Raw genomic sequence first — 18,691 nt, 5'->3', positions numbered from 1 at the left:
GGAAAGCCAAATAGCTTCTAGCAGGGCCAAGACTTTTTAATTGTACTTTCCCTTAGCAGTGGGAAGCCCTCTTTTTCTATAGATCATACCATGGACATGCACAGTAGTAAAAGCATAGCGACTGTCTGTATATATGGTGGTGGCCTTTCTTGTTTCCCATAAGAGAGCCTGGGTCAGATCTATCATTTATGCTTTCTGGATTGAGGTATCTGGCTCCGGCCCAAATAATTTCAGTTGTGCTAAGGTCTGGGGTGGGTGGCTACTAAAGTCTGGGGCCCTGTTATAACACTACAGTCCAGCATGACACACTTTTATTTATTTACTTATTTTTAAATTGAAAATAAAAATTTCCCATATTCTATATTATGATCACATTTTCCCCTTCCTCATCTCTTCCTGGATTCTTCCTATCTCCCACCTTCCCAACTCCATGCCTTCTCTCTCTCTATAAAATCATCAAGCCAAATAATGAACCAGAATTGAACAAAACAAACAGAAAAAGCAAGAGAAAACCATACATACACAAGCACACAAACCCATAAAACTATAATATATAATGAAACGACAAGTAAGTTTAAAAATATCCAGACAAAGCATTTTGAGATAAAACATCTCCAAAAGCACCACTGGGTTCATTTTGTGTTTACTAGCTACTACTGGACACAGGCTCCCCTTAAGTATGATTTGTATACCCAATGAGATTCCTTTGGAGAAGACCGATTTCTCCTTTTCAAGTGGTTATCTATTAGCGGTACATTCTGGGTTAGAGATGGGGGCGCATGTCTAGTTACCCTCTCAGTATTGGGACCCTAGTATGGCTTGTACCCGTGCAGGTCCTGTGAATACTGCTATGGTCTCTGTGAGGTCATATGTTCATCAGTCCTGTTGTGCTTGTAAGTCAATGTTTCCTTGGTGTCATCTTATAATCTTTAGCTGCCTCCTCTGCTGCATAGCTCCCTGAGCCCAGGGGGAAAGGGCTTGATGAAGGCATCCCATGTAGGACCTAGTGTTTCAAGGTCTCTCACTCTCTGCACATTGTCTGGTTGTGGGTCTCTGTATTAGTTCCCATCTACTGCAGGAGGAAGCTTCTCCGATGATTGCTACACCTGACCTATGGGTGTAGCTGAATGGCAATAGGAGTCATTATATTGCTATGCTTCTGTAGCAGTACTCATATTTGGTTTTCCTCTAGGTTCATGGCCTATCTCAGATTCTTGGCCACTCAGGCAGTGTCAGGCATGGGATCCACCTTATGGAGTGGGTCTTAAATCCAATCAGATAGTGGTTGTTTACTTCCACAACTTTTTGGTGGCACACATTTTTAACTCTACCATTCAGGAAGCAGAGACAGAGAGATCTCTTTGAGTTTATTTATTTTTTATTTAAAGATTTATTTATTATGTGTACAGTGTTCTGCTTGCATGTGTCCCTGCAGGCCAGAAGTGGACACCAGATCTCATTACAGATGCTTGTGAGCCATCATGTTGGTTGCTGGGAATTGAACTCAGGACCTCTGGAAGACCAGCTAGTGTTCTTTTTTTTTTAATTAATTTTTTACATTCCAATCCCAGTTTTCCCTCCTTTCTTTTCTCCAAAGCCCTCCACTCCCCCATTCTCCCATCTGTTCCATGGAGAGGGTAAGGCCTCCCCCCTAGGAAGTCTACTAAGTCTGTCCCATCATCTAGTTGAGTCAGGACCAAGACGCCTCTCCATTCCCACACCACTGTGTCTAGGCTGGACAAGGTATCTCTCCATATAGAATGGGCTCCATTAAGTTAGTTTGTGCATTAGAGTTAGATCTTGGACCCACTGCTAGTGGTCTCATATATTATCCCAGTCACACCATTGTCACCTATATTAAGGGAGTCTAGCTTGGTCTTATGCAGGTTTCCCATTTGTCAGACCTGAGTCAGTGATCTATCAGCTAGTGTTCTTAACCACTGAGCCATCTTTCCAGATCCTGATCTCTATGAGTTTAAGGCCAGCCTGCTCCACATAATGAGTTACATGCCAGCCAGCACTACACAGTGGAATCTTGCCTCCTGTTCTTCCTCTGCAAAAAAGAAAGAAAAGAAACACTGAATATAACACCTACAATAGCACCTAGCATATATTGCACAGCATGTTAATTATTTAATAATTATTTCCATCATCATGTAATTAATGGAATTGGCTATGACCTAGTTAGAGTTTTAGAATCATAGCCCAGTTGATTAATATGTCATCATGGAAGGGACAGTGCCTGCCCAGGGTCACATGTGGAGGCAGATGAAAAGTGACTGGAAAGCCTATCTCAGAGGGTGATCAAGGCACCTGGAGCTCAATGTCTCTTTTGCGCTTGAGTTTGGAGCCAAACTTCTCTGGACAAATTTCATCTGTCAATTTGACATTAGTGTGATGTTGGTTAAATTATTGACCAAGGTACCTCGGTGCCCAAATACACAAATTAGAGCTAAATAACATCCATCTTATGAGGTTGTGGCAATCATTAAAAGAGTCACCATATCTTCTGAAAGCCTGCAGTCAATGCTTACCTAATGTCAACAACTGCCCGGCTTTTGCTTAGCCGTCTTTCCTGCAATGCTTATAGTAGCCACTAGATGGCCACACTGTGATTCAGCCCGCTTCACTTCATTGACCAGCCAATTTCTCCACTTCCCCTCTCCTTCCTCGTCATGCTCTTTCATGCCTCGTTGCCTATGCTGTCCATGCTTATGATTCCTGGCTTTCCTTCTGCAGGCCTCACCTCCCGCAGGATGGTTCTCTGACCACTACCCTCATCAGATGGGCCAAACTCTGGACTGTGAGCTTCTGGAGGACAGGGCGTCCACTGAAGAGCAGGCGCAGTCCCTGTAGAGTGGAATTGCTGAATGAGTATCTCTGTGTTAGCCAGTCTCAGCTTGTCTGCACGGCTTTTAGCAAGTCACTTAACCTTCCTGGGGCTCAGTTATCTTATTTCTAAATTGACATTAAAATGAAGGTGCTCCTTACATTTGCTGTGACAGTCTGGTGTCAAGCTCTAGTGTGAGAATTGCCATGCTGTAGATTCAGGGCCACCATGTATAGATAGAGCACCTGCCTGCCAACCACTGCCCATGCCCACTGGCACCCTACCCCAGCCCTGTTACACGGCACATTTAATAGTATTGTTTTTGCTTACCTCTCCCAAGAACCCTTTTAATGGAGAGTGGGGCAGCCTAGATTTAGTCTGGAGCCCATCTGATCAGCTAAGCCTGGAGTCTCCCATGCCTGGAAAGCACAGCCTCAACACGTTCTTCGCCGAAGCACCTCGAGTCACTGATCATTGTGCCCTGTCCTCTCCCCGAGTGCTCAGTGCTTTGTCCAGGTTAGAGCTGAGGGTGGCTGCTGGCTCCACCCCATAGATCTCTGGCTGCTTTGTGGGTGTTATCAGGAGCTGTTCTCAGGAGCAGCGCTAACCAGTCAAAGAGCCTGAGCCTTTCTGAGGCTTTTGCAAGGTGTACACTGTCTTACTTACTGTTTCTTAAGGGTTGAATGCATTGGTATTTGATCATTAAAGCAGTGGTAACAGTATATCTGCAGGATTCCAGTTTGCTTTGAGGGCAAATACTTCCAAAAGCTGTTTACAGAGCAGGTGCTCTCTTTGCCAAGTACCTTGTTTTGGTAGTGCTCCCCAACCAGGACTGCTTGAAGTATGTTCAACAGCAAACAGAGGACAGAGTTTACACAACTCTAAGAAAGCAAAAGTGACCCAGCAACTTCCACTGTTCTGGGTCTTAAAGCTAGCCTGGGGTCCAGGAAGAGTGACCACGAATGGGCTCGCTGAGGAGGTGTGAGGATGCCTGGGGTCCAGGAAGAGTGACCACGAATGGACTCGCTGAGGAGGTGTGAGGATGGTTCTGGCTGGGACTTCTAGCACTATGTTGAATAAAAGGGACGAATTAGACATCTTGTTATTGATCTAAGCAGAAAGTCTTTAGTCTTTTTGGATAGAGTGTGATGTTTCCTGTGGATTTTTAAAAGGCACAGGCTTTGTTTTTAATAAGGAGTTTCCTTCTAATCTCAGTTTATATAATTTTTTTTAACAGATGAGAAGCACAGCTTTATTTTCTTCAGCAACATTTAAGCACCAGACTAAACAAGTGGCCCTTAAGTGCCTGAGGACCAAATCAGGCAAAAAATATTAGGCCCCACATTTAAGTAGCAGGTACTATTTCTGCAATCTTTTCCAGAAAATTGTACTGCTTAGGAGGGGATGCACAAAATGTCAGATCTGAGCCCTTTTTCCCAGCCAGGCTTAATGAGAAACTGGGGGCCCAAAGCTCTGCATGGTGTTCACCACTAGGGAAAGCTGGTCAAGAAAGTTGATGGTGGAAATTTGGAGGAGGCGAGGGTCTTCTGAGTCCTGAGATCCAGTGTGCCCCCAGCATGCAGCCGCTCACTTTAAGCTCTTCCCCCAACAGTCCTCGGTGATGTGCAGCATCAGGACCTAGGGACCCACAGGCTGTTTCTGCCTCCAAAGAGGTCCGGAAAGGCACTGTAAGAGTGAATCTGTGATGTCGGATTCCCGGCCTTTGGGTTAAAGAACGGTGCTTTTGCTCGAACCGGAAACTTCCGGTGCCCGTGCAGCAGTGTGAGCTCCACTGGGAATAACTGCCTCCGCAGGACAGCAGTAGCTGGTCGGGGAATCCAAGCCATCTGCAGTGTGGCCTAAACTGTGTGCTGCCTCCAGGTCTACCGCTGCTTTAGAAAACTAGAAAAAGTACTGCATTTGTTAAAAAATTTCCTGCATCAATAGAGGTGATCATGTGATTTCACCTTTTATTATGTGGCTGTGGATTCCACCGACCAGTTTTTGTTTATCTGTTGAACCATCTTTGCATTTTAGAACTAAGTCCCACTTGTTCACCATGCCATGTGGTGCCTTTTCTATTATAAAGTATTAATTCTAATATTGCATCTTCCAGAGTTCGGGATGTCCTTGTGGAAAGTCTTTGTTCATTAACAGTATCTGTCTGTACTCTTCCGGGGAACATGGTCGTTTTTTGTTTTCTAGGCAGTTCTAGCTTGCCTGAAACGTGTGTAGACCAGGATGGTCTTGATTATGGAGATTTATCTGCTTCTGTCTCCTAAGTGCTGGGACTAAAGGCATGCACCATTACTCCTGGCTTGGGGAAATATTGTTAGGGTGTTTCACAATCTTAGGCTGATATTCATCCATTCATCCTACATTCCCAGGTGGTAGTGTACACAGTAAACATGGGAACCATCTGTGGCTACATTTATCCATGGCATGCAGTTAGGTTTGGTTATGTAGATAGAAATCTAGAGAAATGCTGCAAGTATTAAGCAAGAAAAGGAATGTTCTCTTAGTGGCATAGTGTCTCCTGTTTTGGCATAGGATACAAATCTCAGAGCACTGTTCCAATGGAGGCCTTTAGCAATACATGGTGGCCAGCATAGTAATTCATAGAACAATGAGTGAGGACCAGGTGAAGAAGGAAGGAAAAAAAAATCAGTGTCTTATGTTTTAGCATTTTTGTTTTCAGTGCAGGAGACTGAACCCAGAGCCCTGTGCTTGTTAGGCAACTATTCTACCCCTGAGCTACAGTCCCAACCCTCTTAATAGAAAATATTTTAGGAAAGATTGACAGAGACGCTTTACTGCTCCACTTATAAGGGGGAATGTTTATATTGTTTTCCACCATAATGGTAAAAGGACTCTGAAAACAACATGTTGTATATACATTATATATAATTTTATTTATTTGGGTTTTCAAGACAGGGTTTCTCTGTATTGTCTTGGAGGCTATCCTGGAACTAGCTCTGTAGACCAGGGTGGTCTCGAACTCACAAAGATCCACCTGCCTCTGCCTCCCGAGTGCTGGGATTAAAGGTGTGCGCCACCAACACCCGGCTCATTATATATAATTGATATCAATTTTTGAACTGTACCAGTGAGTAAAAGTTATGTGTTTGTGTTCTGAGATTCTTTTGAGACAGATATGCCAAAGGGTAAAATGACTTGTTTCCTAAACCAGAAGGATCCATTACTAATTATGGCCATTTTCCATGCTTGTGAAGGACACTAAAGCTGAGAAGGACTTTCAGTAAGGTCTAGGTAGGGGCTCTTGAATTGGACAGTGCCATTAAATCATAGACAAACTGTGCTTCTGTGCTTCGAGTGTGCACAAGATATCAAAATGTAGAGCCATGACTACTTTAAATTGTTAAAAGAGGCATGATTTAAAGAAGATAAATAAATGATGAACCTTGACAGAATCTGTAGCTTGGCTGGGCATGTCAATCCTTATGGGAAAATCAAAACCAGTGCTTAAGAAACTTAGCATCTGGGGGCTGGAGAGATGGCTCATCAGTTAAGATCACTGACTGGTCTTTGGAAGGACTTGGGTTCAATTCCCAGCACCCTCATGGTGGCTCATAACCATCTGCAATTCCAGTCCTAGAGGATCTGACACCCTCCTTTGTGGGCACTGCACAAACATGGTTCATAGTCATAAAGGCAGGCAAAACATTCATGCACATACAATTCAATAATTAAAAAAAACTTGAACATCAGTTTTTGCTCATGCACTATCTCCAGGTTGGGTTGGGGGGGGGGGGGTAGAGAAAAACGTGAACAAGTTATAGTATTTTGTTTGGGTCTACTGTGGCTCCTTTAAAATACCTGTTCCTTTGTGCCATTCCTTGCTTGGGAGTGGCTGTTTGGTTATGGATGACACCCTATCTTTTCTAGTGTTTACTTTAACACCAAAGTTATGATAAATAGTTGAACACTTAAATAGCTTTGAAGCAAAGAGTAAGACCTTAATTATTTGGACAGATATAAAGGAAAACACTCTTCACATAAATAATGGTCTACTATTAATAATAAAGTCTCAATGAGACAATTTAATTCTCTTTCGCATTGAGCTAGGAAGATGGCCTAGAACTAGTGGGACGGTTTGCTTTATGAGGCATCCAGTCTTCTGTCTATCTTATTCAGTCATCTTCAACACACAACTTTCAGGTAATAATATAAGTGCCCCTAGGTTCTGTCACCACATCTCTCTTCAAGGGAATAAACAGGAATTGGGGTCATAAACCTTTCCTTTTGAAGATATTAGCTGGAGACAGAACATATCATGTCTGTTCATAGTTCTGCCCCAAATTAAAAACCATGGTGTGTCTCATTGAAAGTCTATGGGCTGGGGAGATGGATCATCTGATAAAGTGCTTGCTGTTGAGTTTGGGTCCACAGCACACTGTAAAAAACTAGGCACGGTAGTTTGTGCACCTGTAATCCCCAGTGCTGCAGAGGGACAGACTCGGCAAACCCTGGGGCCATCTGGTCAGTCTAGCTGAATTGGTGAGCTCCAGGTTCAGTGAGAGACTCTGTCTCAAAGAATAATGTGGAGAATGGTTGAAAAAATACTCAGTGTTGGTCTTTGGTCTAAACATGCACATGTATTTGCATGTGCACATACATGCAGAGAAAGAGAGAGAGAAAGAGAGACAAGGGACAGACAGAGACAGAGAGATAGACAGATAGAAGGGGGCAGAGAGACACACTATACTCAGTAACTTGCAACCATGTGTCCAGTTAAGGATTCTATTTTTGCAGGAGTTAACAGAGGATGTGAGAGTGATGCTGAGTCATCTCTGCTACAAGGAGATTGTAATATAAGCATGGACTATGACAGATCCTTTAAAGTAGAAACAGTATTGGGACAGTGCTGATCCTGAATGAATCACAACTTGTAGAATTCAGTTATCAAGAACCATTCCAATTTCCACAAGGCTACAGGCTAACTTATAAAAGAAACTTCTGGGCTCTTCACAAATATAACTACTGATGTAAGTTTTAGAGCAACTCAAACACTCACGGCCATACTCACTGTAATTATCAAAGTTCCTGTTTAGTCTTACTTGGTCAAGTGCCAATTATACAGTGAAGCAAGGGAATCATTCTCTAGGTAGTTGGTGGTCTTCTGCATATAGGCACAGAGGAGACAAAAGGAACATAGGAGCCGCATTACAGTTATGTGACCCTGTCAGGTGTTTCTACAGGAAGCATTTGATATCATTGCACTGGAGGGCTAAATTCTCTTTACTTGTAGCATATTATTGATAAGATAGGGGTTTATTAAACCTGAGATGGTGGGTCTTCTGTATGGTTAAGGGACTCTTAGCCTCCACAAATCATCCTTTCTTGCATTATGCTTCCATGCTTATTAGTGCCTTTGGTTGACAGAACTGTTACATAGGATTTCTCCATATCAAAATGTCCAGAAATGCAAAGAACCAATGGACACCTGGTGAGAGAAGGCTGGTTCCAAGGATTATTTGAAGTTTTCCTACGATTGGACAGGATAACCTTGGTCAGTTTCTCAAATCTTGAATTCTGCCTCTTCATTCACACTTCCAGTCAACCAGTCAACCAAAAAGTTCTCTTTACTTTCCTAAATGTCATCAAAGTCACTCACACATTCATGTCCCTTAAGGTCCACTGCCACCACCCTTGGCAAGCGCCATCTACTTTTTTTTAATTAAGGGAGAGCATCAATGCATTCTCTCATTACAACAAAATATGAAGGCTAGTTCCCCACATTTGGGGGAAATCTCAGACATCTGGAATGCAATGGATGGACCTTGCCCTGGGAAAAACACCTTCATGATTATGATGTCTCTTTGATCAGATAAGTATGCAGCATCTATGTTTTCCCTTGTCTGAGCTTTCCAATTGTGTCCCTTTCTTCTGGTTTCTACGTTTGCCCTCTCTAACTTATCATTAGTTTGTTCATTATTCATGCAACAGATGCAAAACTACCCCTCCCATCCTCTTTCTCTCTCTTGTAGCTCAGGCTGGTCTTGAACTCATGGTTCTCCTGCTGGAGTTATAAGTATGCATAATCATGCCCAGGAAAAGGTCCTTAAAATGCAGTCCACCCTAGGTTCCACCTCGTTAAGCAGTTTCCATTCAGGCTTCATAAGAGTAGTTAGTGTCAGGTGGTGGTGGTGCACACCTTTAATCCCAGCACTGGTGAGGCAGAGTCAGGCCAATCTCTGTGAATTCGAGGCCAGCCTGGTCTACAAAGTGAGTTCCAGAACAGCTTCCAAAACCACAGAGAAACCCTGTCTGGAACCCCACCCCAAAAGAGTAGTTAGCACCAGAAACATACGTAAAAATAGTTTTGTAATATTCTAAGTTTACACTTTCTTATTTAAGATTCAAAATCAAGAAATCATAAAGAAAGTGTGTATATATTTTATTTATTATTTATTTTGAGTTTTCTAGACAGTGTTTCTTTGTATAACAGCCCTAGGTGTCCTGGAACTCACTTTGTGGACCAGGCTGGCCTCAAACTCACAGAAATGTGCCTGACTCTGCCTCCTTAGTGCTGAGATTAAAGGGATGCACCACTACTGCCCTGCTAGTATATCTTAATTGGCGAAAATCAAAGCATTTCATATATAAAATATACCATACCTTCAGTTAATAAAAGCAAAGGAATATGAAAATTACAAATAAAAGTTATTAGCAAGAATTATTATCCACAATATGTAAAGGATATATAGGTAAATAAGAAAAAAACAGAAAAACAAAGATAGATGGTGTTGCCTCAATAAAGATAGGGACTAGATAGATAGCTCAATAGGTAAAGTCTTGCTATACAAGTTTGAGGACCTGAGTCCAATCCCCAGAATCTATGTAAAACATCCAGGTGTGGTGCACATGTTTGTAATCCCAAAGCTGGGGAGGTAAAGACGGGCAGATCAGGGGACTCATTAGCTATCTAGTCTTACCTACTGGGTGAGCTTTAGGTCAATAAGAGGTCCTGTCTGAAAATAAAAGGGATGGAACTAAAAATGACACCTGAGGCTGACTTCTGGCCTCTGTATGCATGTGGACACATGTGAATACATACCTGGACACACATGTGAACCTGAGTATATGCACGGGAGGGGACAGAGAACAATGGTTGAATACACTTAAAAATCTATTTAGCTATCCAATCGTAGAAAGTTAAAGAGTCATAGGACACTTACATTGCAGAAAAGTACAACCTTATAATAGTGATTAGGGTGGGTCTTTCAGTAAGCCAGAAAATGCAAGGACAATGCAGATACTATTTCATGTCTAAGAACACACGTGGGCATTATATACGGAATATGCAGGAAAGAGTCCGGGAGGGTACACACTAAATTACTCTGCTTTTAGAGAAAGCGGTAGGTTCTGTCAGGGCAGGGGGTGCAGCCCGGGTGAGGTGGGATTTTATCTACACCTCCTAGAGCTGGAAAGTTTTTACATTCAGCACATATCCATTCTCCTGTTACTTATGTAATTCTGAAAACTATTAAAAAACAGAAAATATATAGAAGTCACGCAGTGATAGGGATGGGCATGATCACTAAAAAATAATTTGAAAATCTCTCCAAGTCATACATATGCAGGGCCACCTGTGTTACCTGGAAATGTCTTGGAGTACTGTACAGCTGTAGAGATGCCCCAACCACGGTCCTCCAACTCTCCCATCAGACTTACGGCCCTCTCCAATTGCCTGGACCATTGGCTATAAATTTCACTTAAAAACAAAAAGAAATTTAGCCATTGTCTCCTTGTATCTAGCATTAGTGGAGTTTCTTTAGGTGCAAATAGATTCCATGCTTGGGTCTGAGGACAGTGTGGCTGAAGAAGGCAGGAGGCCTGGTGAGGTCTGGAGCTACTTGGAAACGGAGCAGAATCAAGGCAATGGCCACCTTTAACTCCAGCATGGCAAACTGCTGCCCGATGCAGTTCCTGCAGAGGGAGAGAAAGGGGTTAGTTTCTAGAATAACAAGTCTGGAGTCCAGGGCTGCTTAGCGGTTTCCTCTGATTGACACATTCTCTCCAGGCGGGAGGGAAAGGACTCAAGAAACTCCAGAGGTGAACAGACTTCAGATCTGGGCAAGCTATGACTGGGAAGACTCATGAAGGCCCCTCTCCAGGGTTGCAGAAGCAGTAAACAACTGCTGGGGAGGAGACTGACCAGCTGTGCTGTCTCTCAGACCCTACCAGAGTCCTCTCAGACCAGTACAGATGAGGAGACTGACCAGCTGTGCTGTCTCTCAGACCCTCCCAGAGTCCTCTTAGACAAGTCCAGATGTCCTCAAGTTGTGCAGAGAGCTTCAGAGTTGCAGTTTTCATGAGTGGTTACTTGTGCTGGCTTGGACTTCTTGGTGATGCAGCTTGTTTTGTACAAGATGTCCTGCAAATAGGCTCATGTGTTTGAAGATGATGGAATTGCATGGAAAGGATTAGGAGGCGTGTCTTGTTGAAGGATGTGTGTCTTGGGGGTGGGGAGGGGGTAGGTGGGCTTTGAGGTTTCAAAAGCCCACCCACTTCCAGTTAGCTTTCTCTGCGCTTGGTGCTTGTGGATCAGATGTAAGTTCTCAGCTACGACTCCGGTGCCATGCCTACCTGCCTGCCCACTACCTTGCTCCCCGTCATGACAATCATGGATTCACCCTCGGAATCTGTAAAGCCCCCGGTAAACTCTTTCTTCTATAAATTGCCTTGGTCATGGTGTCTCTTCACAGTAATAGAAAAATAACTCCCAATTGCTTTAGAGACACCCTTGTTCCCATAAGCAGCCCTTCACTCTTGTGAGTAACCCCAACAAAAATTCAGTGGTTCACTAAATTTGACTCTAATATATCATGATCTGTTGGGGGGGTCATCTTTCTGGGGTGAGTAGATGTATTAGTTAGTGTTACTTTTTCCCAGAAAAATTTACAACAAAAGTAAAGCAGAGTCTTCACACCAAATATCATTGACACTTTTAGATTTTTTCTTATGTTGCTCCTTGCAAGAATGTGGATTTGGAGGTTCCAATGTGATGCCCTCCATGAAGAAGGTGGCTGTTGGAGTCACCCACAAGCTGTTTCTCCTACAAGCACTGAGCCTGTGAACGACACTTAAACTGCAGGGCTGTTTTCTGAGGCGTGACTCATGGGATGCGATATTAAGTGGTGCTGTCCTTTGCAAAGAGATAGGTTCTGGGAAGGAATTAGTGGAGCAGAGGGGCTGATGGGTAAGTAAATTTTTTTTTCAAGACAGGGTTTCTCTGTATTGTTTTGGAGGCTGTCCTGGAACTCACTCTGTAGACCAGGCTGGCCTTGAACTCACAGAGATCTGCCTGCCTCTGGTTCCTGAGTGCTGGGATTAAAGGCATGATCTACCAATGCCTGGTCGTAAGTAAACTTTTTGTATATATTTTCAACAACTTCAAGTTGTCCTCACCTTGGGCCACTGGAGAATGGCAGGAAGGCACAGGGATGTCTCTGATCAGAATTCTCCTTAGTGAATCTCAAGGGGTCAAAGACCTGAAATGAGAAGACAATGCTGCCACCATCTTGACAACAATGTGTCTTTTAAGGTGCTACCTAGTGCTGATACATAAACATATGCCACGGAAGTTATTTAAAATGTTTTTCGGGCCACATGTTAAGAAGACAGCATACATTTTAATAATATGTTTATTAAACAAAATAGTCTATCATATACCCAATATAGTATATAGTTAAGGAAATATGTCACTTTTGAGGGGGGTACTGTGTCTTCAAACTCCATGTGGCAATTCCAATTAGCCAAGTTGCTCAGTGTCCACATGCACAACACCTCATCTGGCCCTCCCCTGACTTGTTTGCTAGCCAGTCTAAGAGTGTACCCACTTAGAAGCCAAGCCCAAATAAGATGTAATAGTTCAGCTTCCTATTCTACAGAATAGAACAAAAGTCTTAGTGGTTTTCATAGAAGAAAACACTAGTACTTATGTTTTGAATTTCAAACATATTGAATCCATTCAGGCTTCTTTTTTTGTGGATTTTCTTTTCTTTTTTAATTTAAATTAGAAACAAGCTTCTTTTTTACATGTCAATCCCAGTTCCCTCTCCTTCCCCTCCTCTCCTGCCCCACCATCGACCCCCTATCCCATCCCCTTTAAGCTCCCCAGGGAGGGTGAGGCCTTCCATGGGGGATCCTCAAAGTCTGTCATATCATTTGGAGCATGGCCTAGACCCTTCCCCATGTGTCTAGATGTCTATACATCTCCTTGTCTGTCTAGGTCTTCCTTTCTCTCTTTCTGAGGCTTTTCTGAGCTCTAGACAGTTGACCCACGTGGTTTCTCTCACAGGTTTGGGACAATACAAGACATTGATAGGGATCTGAAGAGTGGCAGCCCAGGGGTTGGGATGTTGACTGTTCATTGGCTCCTCCATGTTGGCTGTCTTAGGTTGGCAATCTCTTTTGCATGGGCTTATTTGATGTTTCCTCCCTAGCTCCCAGCTTTTTTCCCCCACAGTTTATGTAACTCTCCCTTGTGGGGCCTGTCAGGTCTAGAAAAGATAAATGATTCTGAATGATATGCACTATCATTTGCTTCCCTTAACTTCTGCCCATATCTTCACAAGTAGTTCCTTTATGGAGCATTTGAACTGAGCTACTTGAATGTGCCATCCATAGCACCAGCATCCTGATTGCTTCATACAATAAAAGAGAGACTGAGCTGCCCAGCTGGCTCTACTGACCAGCCACAGCCCTGCAGATATCCACTGGGTTTTCGAAAGAGCTTGACAGGTGAGTGACTGGAACAGTCAGTGACAGTTGGGAGCAGATTGTGGGATTAAGATCTTTAGATCGCAATAAAGATAAAGGATATGAGGCGAGGACAAGATTGTTAGTGGGTGAGTTTTACATGGTTCTGACTTTTATGCTTGTTTGCCCAGCATCATTTACTTTCACAGTACAGCCATTGGCATGCTTAGCTGTCAACACAGATCACTCAGCTTGATTCTCTGGAGCATGTCCACAGAAGACAATCTTACCTTTGGGTCTTTCCAGACAGCAGGGTTGTGGTGGAGACCCCAAATGCTGAGAACCACAGTCATTCCTGAAGCAGGAGGGAAACGGAGCAAACCGTTGGCTGCAGTGTGTGTAGGAGGTCTCTTCCTGTAGGGAAGAGCTAGGTCCTGCCGAACTGTGTGCCAGCTCCACCAGGGAAGGGTGCGGGAGAGGATGGGATTGGGTTTGAACTATAGTTTTCAAAGCAATTGTTTACCCACTTTATGATTTTATGCTAAAGACCTGTTGGTATCTGACCAAAGAGCTAAACTGTGCTTGAGTGTTCTGCCTCGTTTGGAATTAGTTACCAGCTAGGCAACACTCCACAGAGACTGTTCTGATCTGCCTTAAAGATCCAGTGGCTAATTTTTCTTGACACTGTTCATCCGTGAAAGGTGGATAATTTGGGCAAATATTCATATAGTTGGTGATTAAAAAAATAAAGGACAAAGGAGAGGGAATTTGAGCAGCATTTTCTTATACAAAATAATTCTGTGGCTGTAACAAAATTACAGCCACAGATTTGCAGGACTTGGCCTCAGCTCTCCTGTTGAGCTGTTGCCACAAAAGCAGACCAGGGAAATGGTATCTCATGTAATCCTACTGCCACCTACATGCCCTGCCAGGAACATCTGACCTCACATATGGGGTCTCTAGCTTTGCTTTGCATCTGTTAACCTTATGTGCATATTGGGGGTTTTCCTAATGGGATTTTGGAGACATCAAAAATATTTAGAAGTGTTTTGTATACTGTAAAGTACTGAACCCATGTCTGTTAAGATCCAACTCCAAGGGGAAAAGGAAACAATGTAGGTGAAGGTTTTACTAAGTATTGTCCCCTTCTGAATTACTGTAGTGACAAGGACTCCCCTTCCCATCTCCCACATTAACACAATGGTGCACGTCTCCTCTAAAGATAACTTGGATCTCAAACTCAGCCTCACAGATATTATCTTAGAGACAATGTCCCACAATGGATGAAATCCTTGTCTGGGATTCTCAAAATAAGACTGGAACCTAGCAGCTCTAACTGGCTATGTGGCTTAGGAAGGTCACTGTGGCTCACATATGGTTGAGGAATTATCCTCCAAGCTTTTAGTAGCTGCCTAACTCCAACTCAGATGTCCCAAGAAGCCCCAAATCCCACTAGTCATCATCACTGTGACCTTCCGGATCTCATGCTTAGGAAAAGAATGTGACCTGCAGGAAGCGAGTGTCCGTCTGGGAGGGTAAGGGGCTTGCTGAGTTCTCTGGAGATGGATGGGATGGGAGGAATCAAGCGGAGTGTCTCCTTGATGCACATCGTGGTGTAGGACATCTCATCTAGTTGGCCCCTGTGGCGACAAAGGAAGGAGGGAAGTGACTTAGACTCCTGGTCCTCTTTGTGTTGACTGTTCTGTTTGATTTCTTTTCCTAGTAGGCATCACTGGGGTATGGGCTTATACAGCACACTATTACAATGTGACCTTTTCTGTTTCCAAAACACTGTGTTCAGAGTTCCCCTGCCCATGAATCAGCACTAGAAAGCTCCAGAAAGAGAGTCTCCAAGTGTCACTGAAGTCCCAAAGGTGGCAGACGCACAGATGACATGTGCCTAACGACAGGATTTCTGAAAAGCGATGCTATGACCATTAGTTCTTCATGTAAAGGAAGAGTGTAGAAGGCACAGCTAAAAACAGAATAAGAGGCTAGAGAAGTTTGAGAGAAAAAATATATAAATATAATTGTTGAAATATTGAAGTACCTTGGAAAACAGAGTGGAGTGCAACTCATCCTAAATAAGGGGAGACTGACTTCAGGTTACATGGAGGGTCTGAAACGTGCTCCCTGGGGTTTGAGAAGCACAGAATCAATCACAAGGGACCCAGAGCAGATGGACTGACAGGGGAGAGAGCTGAATGAGGTAGGGATGCACAGACATGTTGGGGGTGGGTTGTGGTTGGGAGGGGATAGTCAGTGAACTGACCAGGAAGAGGGCGAGCTCCAGACCAGCTAGAGAAACACTGTGTTCAGAGTTCCCTGCCCATGAATCAGCACTAGAAAGCTCCAGAAAGAGTCTCCAAGATACCTGCAGATGTAATGGCCAAGAGAAGAGCAAAGCACAAAGTATTTGCCAAACCCTAGTCATGGCCACGATAGTTCCCTTTCATACAGGAATCATTTCTGATATGGCCAGAGCCTTGAGTAGGGGAGAAGCTGGACAATAAGACAAACCAACAACAAACCCCTCTCACTCTAATGACGTCCAGGCCAAAGAAGGGTCGAGAGAGGTGGAGGGCGAGGTTCCAAGTGGATGAGCATGTGAATGAGGGTTTGCCATTGCCCTGGACTAGACAAGCTAGTTACTGGCTTGAGGTTTAAGTAGATGGGATTCTATGAAACTCCTTAAAATTTTGCCTATGAGATGAAAGAACTCTTCCCATAGAGCAAGTCTGAAGTGAGAACAGGAAAAGAATGAAATAGCTTATCTGTATACCTAGCTATTCAAATGAGATCAAGAAAATGGCTGCATATATTTAGTTATTTTTGCCTAATCACATTTCTCTTTTTCTGATGAATTATTTTAATGCAGGTGTTGGCCATTTTGAAATGTAAAATTTTAATTCTGTATTCTTTCCCCATCAAGGCTAGGAAATAAATGGGCAATTGTGTCTACTCTTGGACTTACATAATTAAGCAAAACAACTACCTATATCATTGCGAACAGAAAGAATTTTGGTTTGTTGCTGTTTTGAAACAGGGTTTCATTATATAGTCCTCTGTTGTGGGATAATCTTTTTGTACACTGTGAAGATGTATTTCTTTCATTGTCTTAATAAAGAGCTAAATGGTCAATAGCTAGGCAGGAAGAAGTTAGGTAGAACTTGGGAACAGGGAGAGAGCTTTGGGATGAAGAAGAGTAGAGTCCCAGAAGACACTGGGAGAAGCAAATGATCATGCTGTGTTGAGGAAAGGTACCAAGTCACGTGGTAGAGTGTAGATAAGAAATATGGGTTAATTTAAGTTGTAAGAGCTAGTTACTAACAAGCCTAAGCTATTGGCTAATTACTATAATTAAAATAAGTCTCTGTGTGGTTATTTAGGAACTGGCTGGCAGGACAGAAAATTCTGCCAACATAGTCCTCAATGGCCTAGAGTTCTCGGAATAGATCAGTCTGGCCTTGAACTTACATAAATCTTCCTGAGCAAACAATTTATTATTATTATTATTAATTTTGGTTTTTTGAGACAGGGTTTTTCTATGTAGCCTTGGCTGTTTTGGAACTCATTTGTAGACCAGGCTGGCTTTGAACTCACAGAGATCCACCTGCCTCTGCCTCCCCACTTCTGGGATTAAAGACATGTGTCACATCTCCAGCAAGTGGAAGATTTTAAACCAACATAATAATGGCCTGGCAAGGAGCCAAAGAAAGAAACTGCTTAAAATTTTCTGGATGTCACATGTAGATTTCATCAATGAAATGTTATAGATTTTTAAATGTGTTCTGGGACTGCAGATTGTTTATCAGTTAAGCATGTTTGCTGCTTTTGCAAAGGATCTGAGTTCAGTTTTCAGCATCTATGTCGGGTGGCTCAGAACCACTCCAGCTCCAGAGGATCTGACACCCTCTTCTGGACTCTATGGCACCTGCACTCATGCTCATATACCCCGACACAGATACTCATATCCACATAATTAAAAAATAATAAATCTTTGAGCTGGGTGGTGGTGGTTTTAATCCCAGGACTCAGGAGGCAGAAGCAGGAGGATCTCTGTGAGTGCTAGGCTAGCCTGGTCTACAGTTCCAGGGCTGTTACACAGATAATCCCTGTTTCAAAAAACAAAACAAAATCTTTGAAAATATGTTCTTTGTGGTATTTTTTCTCTTTCTTTCATTAAAAGAGAGAATAGTTAAGAGATCATCTGGACTTTTTTTTTTTAACCTTGCTAGGACTCAATTATTGTTTTCAAATTTAGACCAATCAAGAATAAGAAAAGTCAACACATGAGTTTTTTTCTTCTTTTCTTTTCTCCTCCCCCTCCTTCTCCTTTTTTTTTTGAGACAGGTTCTCACTATGTAGCTCTGGTTGTCTTGGAACTCACTATGCAGGTCATAGTGGTCTCTCACTCACAAAGATCCACCTGCCCCTGCTGGGAATAAAGGCATGTACCACTGTGCCCAGCCTTATTTGTTTCCCAAGTAACCACAACAGACAAGATGAAGCACTGAATTCATGCTGGAAACAGACATAATAATCTTCCAAGTTTAGTTAGTAAATAGAAATGGATTAGTTAACAAGATGGTAAGATAAGCAGTCCCCCACTTGGATCCTCCCAGCAGCAATGATTCACAGACAAGAGGGCCTTTGTGTGAGACAATGCTTGATTTGAAGATCTATTGTGAAGCTGTAGAATAAAAAGCAAATGGAACAGGTGGAGAGCCTGGAACCACATCTACACGTGTGCTTATGGACAATGAATCTTCAGCAAAGGTGACAAGAACACACAGTGGGAAAAGAATATTCAGTTCAGACTGATGCTGAGACAGCTGATATATACACAACAAGAATAAAATAAGAGTCTTATCCTATATACAAAACTCAACTCAAACTGAATAAAGACTTAAAATACTATCTGGCTGTAAAACTACTAGAGAAACCAATGATGGAGAGATGATTGTTGGCATGGGTCACAGTTGAATTTTCTCTTGGAAGCGCAAACAACAAAAGCAAAACAGTAAGAGTTTACATTAAATGAAAAAAATACCTTATGAGTGGCAAAAGAAATAACAGAGTGAAGTGATGACCTACAAAATGGTGAAAACATTTGCAAACCACTTATGTGATAAG

General features: G+C 42.8%; 1 protein-coding gene and 1 non-coding gene across 3 annotated transcripts in view; both read right to left on the bottom strand.

Annotated features, from left to right (window-relative positions):
- Positions 1–5,655: 5,655 nt before the first annotated feature.
- Positions 5,656–18,691, bottom strand: part of LOC101823991 (cytochrome P450 4X1) — a 30,956-nt gene continuing 17,920 nt past the window's right edge. For both annotated transcript variants that reach the window (XM_005072092.4, XM_040756947.1), the window contains 4 exons: positions 15,062–15,195; positions 13,846–13,910; positions 12,263–12,345; positions 5,656–10,780 (listed from right to left, as the gene is read on the bottom strand). In XM_005072092.4, the coding sequence (XP_005072149.1) occupies positions 10,612–10,780; positions 12,263–12,345; positions 13,846–13,910; positions 15,062–15,195 (451 nt within the window). In that variant the 3' untranslated portion in view covers positions 5,656–10,611. The remainder of the gene's footprint in view (positions 10,781–12,262; positions 12,346–13,845; positions 13,911–15,061; positions 15,196–18,691) is intronic.
- LOC121144208 lies at positions 8,530–8,686 on the bottom strand. Its single transcript, XR_005881530.1, has one exon. It is a non-coding gene; the product is annotated as a U1 spliceosomal RNA (small nuclear RNA).

Source organism: Mesocricetus auratus, unplaced genomic scaffold, assembly GCF_017639785.1.
Source record: "Mesocricetus auratus isolate SY011 unplaced genomic scaffold, BCM_Maur_2.0 Super-Scaffold_100014, whole genome shotgun sequence".
Lineage (NCBI taxonomy): Eukaryota > Metazoa > Chordata > Mammalia > Rodentia > Cricetidae > Mesocricetus > Mesocricetus auratus.
This window is presented reverse-complemented; position numbering and strand designations above follow the sequence as displayed.